The 5,879-nt window shown below is 39.5% G+C and overlaps 1 protein-coding gene across 1 annotated transcript in view; it reads left to right on the top strand.

Moving 5' to 3' along the window:
• The first annotated feature begins 437 nt into the window (after positions 1 to 437).
• The window catches only part of LOC108751966 (tyrosine-protein kinase-like otk), a 59,343-nt gene continuing 53,901 nt past the window's right edge, over positions 438 to 5,879 (top strand). Inside the window, exon 1 of the mRNA XM_018492469.1 lies at positions 438 to 657. Within this exon, the coding sequence (XP_018347971.1) occupies positions 615 to 657 (43 nt within the window). The 5' untranslated portion in view covers positions 438 to 614. The remainder of the gene's footprint in view (positions 658 to 5,879) is intronic.

Genomic DNA, 5,879 nt, shown 5'->3' with positions numbered 1-5,879 from the left:
TAACATTTAACTAATCGTAGCAATATTTAACATGAATTTCAAATTATAATTAATTAATATTTTTGTAAGTTATTCGGAGATTAAAATCGACTATTTACAGTTGAACGTAAGGGGAATAATCGATTTAATTCTACTCACTGTGGCTAATTTTTTACAGCTTACGACATAAATTAACAGATTACGGCATGTATATTTATAAGCTGTAAATGACGCCTTAAAGACGCCGAGCGCAAAAAGCGCAAAAAAAAAAAAAACAACGCGATGAACTCATTATCTATTTATCTCTCCGGGGGTTGTATTACCGACAGATTGCGCCCTCTAGTAGCGACGCGAGGAATCACGTTGACCGACCAGGTGAACCGAAAGCATCCCAGGTCCAGAGGTCGCTTCGCGCCGGCGTGGGTTTGTTGCAGCAGTATCGCGCGTCTCTTCGCGCCGGTTGTTTCTCGTTCGATTTTGTCTCGTGTAAACGCCGTTTACAGAGTTACCGCAGATCAGCCGTGAAAAATGATCGCGACGTGAATTTCGCCCGGCACGGCCACACGGGGTGTTTTTTTCTCTCTTTCGCGCGGCGATAACGATTGTGCACGTTATTCTCGGTTGATTACAGGAGGATGCAGCGCATCGCGGCTCTACTGGCTCTGCTCGCCTGCGTGTGTAAGTACCACACCGAACGGAATAGCGTAAGCATAAACGGGGCTCTCCGGCTCTTCCCTCCCTTCCCGCTACTCGCCGCGGGTCCGTCTGCCCGTCTGTCGGGGTGAATCACGCGGAGGGAAGAGAGCCGATCGAAGTTTCCGTAACGGCGCATCTCCCTCCTCCTCCACCCCCTCGGGATCCCGCTCCGATCGTCTCGCGATCTTCCCAGCCCGCTCCGACCGGTTGCCGCTCCGCGCGCGGTTTCTCTCCCTTTCTTCCTTTTCTAACCGGCCGACGTTGTAATTATGGCTAATTGAGTCTGAATCGCGCGCCTTGGCCGACTGGGCGATTTGACTCCGTAAAAAAAAAAAAGAAAAAGAAAAATCACAGGCTCCTTTCGAAGCGGTCACGATTTAAACAGCACGGATCATTCCAGAGATAATATTGCAGCGACATTATTACAAACATTGCAGTGATTGCTGCGTTCAGCAGAGAAAACTGATTAATGAACGCTCAGTGATTTTTTAATATGAACGACTGCATTCGGCAGAGAAAGTAGTTCTACTGTTGTGAAAATCTTTAATGTGATTGATATTGCTCTTAGTTTATTACTGAATCTAAATTTATGAAAGAATATCGTATAAAAGAATCGTGTAAAAGAATTTTACAACAATTATGAAACTGCTGAACGCAACCATTGGTTTTTGCCTTTAATTCTTTGCTGGATCGAATTGCAGGAACCAATCATATTAAAAAATCGTGCACTGAGCGCTTATATATATATATATACTGATCAGTTTTTTTCTACTGAATGTAGCCAATAAATCTATTCGCGTTGCTTAAAATTCCCCCAAATGTCTGCATTTAAAATGAAATGAATATATATTCGGATATTGAAGAGTGAAAGAGAGATGGCGAAGATACTGAATGCAAAAAATGCAAGCAACGCGAACAAACCTAGGGCAGTATTCACAGTCAGTTTTTAATCGAGGGGGTAACCGTTAGCTGAAATATTGTCCCACAGATTATATGATTTCATTTGGTTTCATCTGATTACAAATAATTTTCTTCACATTTGGTAAAATAAATGACTTTACCAAATATATTATCTAATATATTATACAAAATTATATATATTGTACAATAATTTCTCGTGGTTGCATATGCAATTATTGGATTATACATAGATTTCATATAAATTTTATAATGATTTCGAGGACTCTGCCCATTATTACATTAAGTGATTATTACCACCTAGGTTTTAATTTCAAGACTATCTTAAGTAAAGAATCATTTATACTTGTAATCTGTAAGAATTGACCAATCCTAGTCGATTATCCTTTTCTCATTCGATTGGTCAATTCTTACAGATTGTGACATAAGTTAACAGATTATAGTTGTTAGTATAAATGAATTTTTAGATCACCGCACGATTTTCCGTAATTGTAAAACGTATCGTAAGAATTAGCCAATCAGCTGAAAATTTTTGGATTTTCTTTACTGTAATTGGCTAATTCTTACAGTACGTTTTACTGTTACAGAAAATGTGCGCGATAGCTTTAATATTTTAAAACGCTAAAGCTAGAAACACATAAAAAAAACAGTAGGTAATAAGACTTAAGCAATAAGACGATAAGACTTAAGAAATAAGCGAATCGGCCAGTCACAATACAGAACGTAAAGTAAGTCTATCAAAGGCTTACTGCTTACTCTCTTGCGTTTTTTGTGTCTTTTTAACTTAATATAACCCTCTGATTGGCTTATTATACATTTCAAGATTGTACTTAAGACAGTCTCAAATATAGGAAACGACTAGACATACCAGTCTTAATGCTGCTGCAAGCTTCTGTTCTATATGGAAAACCATTTATTCGCTCCTGTCCGAGTCTCCTACAATTGTCGGAGATTTTACGGTGTTAAGTATTGATTCAGAAAGAACCGGGACCCGCTGATTTGAAGTTACGCGGCCAGATATCGTGGAAAGGGTATCATTTCGTGCGCGAAGCACCGCGAGAGTATCTGGCGAATGCATCAGCGCGATACGGCAAGCACGATACGTTATGCCGAGAACATTGTTACACGCTCGTTGCACACTGTTATTTCGTGATAAAATCGCGTAATTCGCCGAGTAAAATATTTCGTTGTTACTGGCCTGCTTTTTAAGCGTATGATTAATATTATCACGAGTGATGCATAAAAAGATTTTGGAATGTCCTGCAGAGCTTTGATCTCGCGTGCGCCAAAGAAACTATCTTTTGTACATGCTTGTTATTTTCGCTCAAATCGCATTTATATCTTAATGAGATTAGTGATTACTATTATTATTTTGCGCATACAACATTGTTCACACATCGAGATTATTCATTGGCTTTATATAATGACTGTTTTTAACACTTTACAGAAAGTCATGGAATAGCAACCATTGATTGCAAACATTGATTGAAAACAAGCTCGAATGATTTCGTAAGAAAATGGCATTTCCAGTATTTCGATTCTGTAACTTTTAGCGACAGTTTAGTTGGTAACTTTCCACATTTATGCTCATTTCTTTTCATTTTCATTTCGTTTAATTTTAATCTCGGTTCAACTAACTCTTCTTCTTTTTCTGGTTTGGTTACAAGGATTAGAAAAAGGTGAAGAGTAAGTTAAACTGATTCAAGTTAATCGAAAAGATCTTTTACGGTTACAACGACCAAAAATCGCCCCTCAATACATTTTTTTAAATAAGAATTATAATATATACAATTGTGTGTTATAACCATAAAATTGACATATCTTAACGGTTATGGCTGTTAAGATATGTCCATCATACGATTATCACAACCAAATATATTGATGAATGAAAATGATCATTATTTCCGGTTGTGGGAACCGTAGCATTTTTTTCTGCGCTACGTTGATAGAAACAGACATTAGTGGCACAAGTCGACACGAACATCATTCTATCTTTCTTGACATTCGGAGAGTAATAAAGATAAAATAACATTTTACCAAATAGAAAATACCCAGTGTCATTAATATTGTTGTTGCACAACTTTTTTGTCATGTATGTATAATTATGCGTCGTCCACAATACACGGAGTAAGAAGAGTAAGAAATTCGTCAATCACAGTCGAGTGTGAGAAGAATAATCGACTGTGATTGGTCAATTTCTTACTTTTTATTCCGTATATTGTAGGGTGCGGTTCACTTGATGCTACAAACGCTTCGGAAGCATTTGATCGACCAATCAGAAGAAAGAATTTCACTAATTCACTAATCAAAAAAATGCTTCGAAACATTTATAGCATCAAATGGACCGTAGCCGTAAATGTATAATACCTGCGTAACAATATAAAGGTGCGTTCCGTTTCACGCATAGTGCACATGATATCCTTGATTATTTTGTTCTTGTTCACTGAATATTAAAAAAAGATAAAATGATACGCATCATCCGCATCATGTGTAAAACGAAACGCAGTCCTCGTCTGTCGTGTTGTTTCCACTTTTTACACTACAGTCTTTGCTTTCTCTCTCTTCAATGTCTGAATATACGTTTACTTCATTTTAGGTATAAACAAGTTTTGGGAATTTCGAGCAATATGAGCAGATCTAACAGTATCGTTAAAAGTTAGGATCATGGTACACAAAAGAAATTTATGCAGTAAAACGTAAGCAGTAAAGAAAGCAATATGTTAAACTGACTTTTCATATGCAGCACGCTGCGGCAGCAATTCGTTGCTATTGGTTAAAAATTTGGCATGAGATGACGCACTTTTCCTACGCAAAATACATTTTGCCGCATTTCATTGAAGTTCAACCGAACGAACAACGGATTAGAGGTCGAGGAAGTCTGCAATATTTGCAAAAAATGTGAAAATTGAGTACATACAATGGGTACATTTTTATTAAGATTTGAAGTGGGGATATTCTAAATCCTAAATAATTACCTGAAATTAGGTAATTGTCCAAATTGTAACTACACCAGCAGTTGTCATATAATCACAAGTTTTTATCTTTTTAAGTTTTTCATATTAATTTTCGAGTTGAACAAATAAAAGACACATATTTGAGTTTCACGCGTAGCAAATGCAGTGGAAGCAATTGTGAAAAATTTGCATCACGTGACATTTTTGCTGCCGCAGCGTGCTGCGCATGAAGAGGCATCTTTAGATTCACTGTTGTTTACGTTATGTAGGCTTACGATCTCTGTGATTGGCCTTACTGTTCGCTTACTGTTTACGTTACGTTTTACTGCTTAATTTTTTTTTTGTGTACCAAACAGAATCGGGATACTGGCTTTCATCACACTTTATCCGTGGGAGGAACATTTTGGAGGAACGTTCTTAGGATGTCATTAAGACGTTCCTTGGAGGTCTATGCTGTAAGAGATTTTTCACATTTGCTATTTTTTTTTTCGAACATTTTATTCTAGACTGGGAATTTGTTAAAAACCTGTTATCCCGTTGTTGGCTATCACTTTCCATTCAACTCAGCTATTACGCGTTTTTCAAAAAGGAACGGAAATGAAGAAAAGATCACAACTTCCTTTTCATTATATTATCCTCTTCTCTGCAATGCAAATTGGAGAGTTGTGAGGAAAAAAAAAGGAGACATATTCTTTCATCTAATCGGAACTGGCCAATTTGCGTCCTCGCGGATTCTCCCTCGACTCTCACGAGGGCTCGACGACGAGACGGGATCCAAGTAGTGAGGAAAGGATGCTGGCTCTCTCCACCATGACGGTGACTCTCCTCTCAAAGAGGAGGAACCGGTTCGATAGCCGCGCACACCTACACGAAAAGCGACGAGTGTACGCAGACTCAGCGCACATCGGGGGGGGGGGGGGGGGGAGGTAGAAATGGGGAACGAGAGGAAGAGGTGGTTGCGGTATTACGTCGGTATATACATCTGTACCCAATATCGGCCACTACCAAAGTCGAAAGGGGAGAGGGAGCGAAACGGGAGTGCGCGCAATGTACGAGATAACTCTCGAGTACGTTATGGTGCCCCGGTCGGTCGCTACCCCTCGGTGAAGGCTATCTCTCATTCTCTCTTCCCTTCATCTTTCTCACCGCTCTTTCACTCGTCTCGTCCAGGCCGCACCACTCACCGGCACTTGGCCATTCATCTTGGTCCGGTGCTCCTAATTACACGTCTCGAGTTACGGACTCGAGAAACCGGGACCGCAGGAGCTCGGGAGACGTTCCGTACCTCTGAAAAGAAGACTGGGAGGGCCACGGCCCCCCGCGTCGCCCGCT

The sequence above is a fragment of the Trachymyrmex septentrionalis genome, unplaced genomic scaffold (genome assembly GCF_001594115.1).
Source record: "Trachymyrmex septentrionalis isolate Tsep2-gDNA-1 unplaced genomic scaffold, Tsep1.0 scaffold53, whole genome shotgun sequence".
Taxonomy (NCBI): domain Eukaryota; kingdom Metazoa; phylum Arthropoda; class Insecta; order Hymenoptera; family Formicidae; genus Trachymyrmex; species Trachymyrmex septentrionalis.
This window is presented reverse-complemented; position numbering and strand designations above follow the sequence as displayed.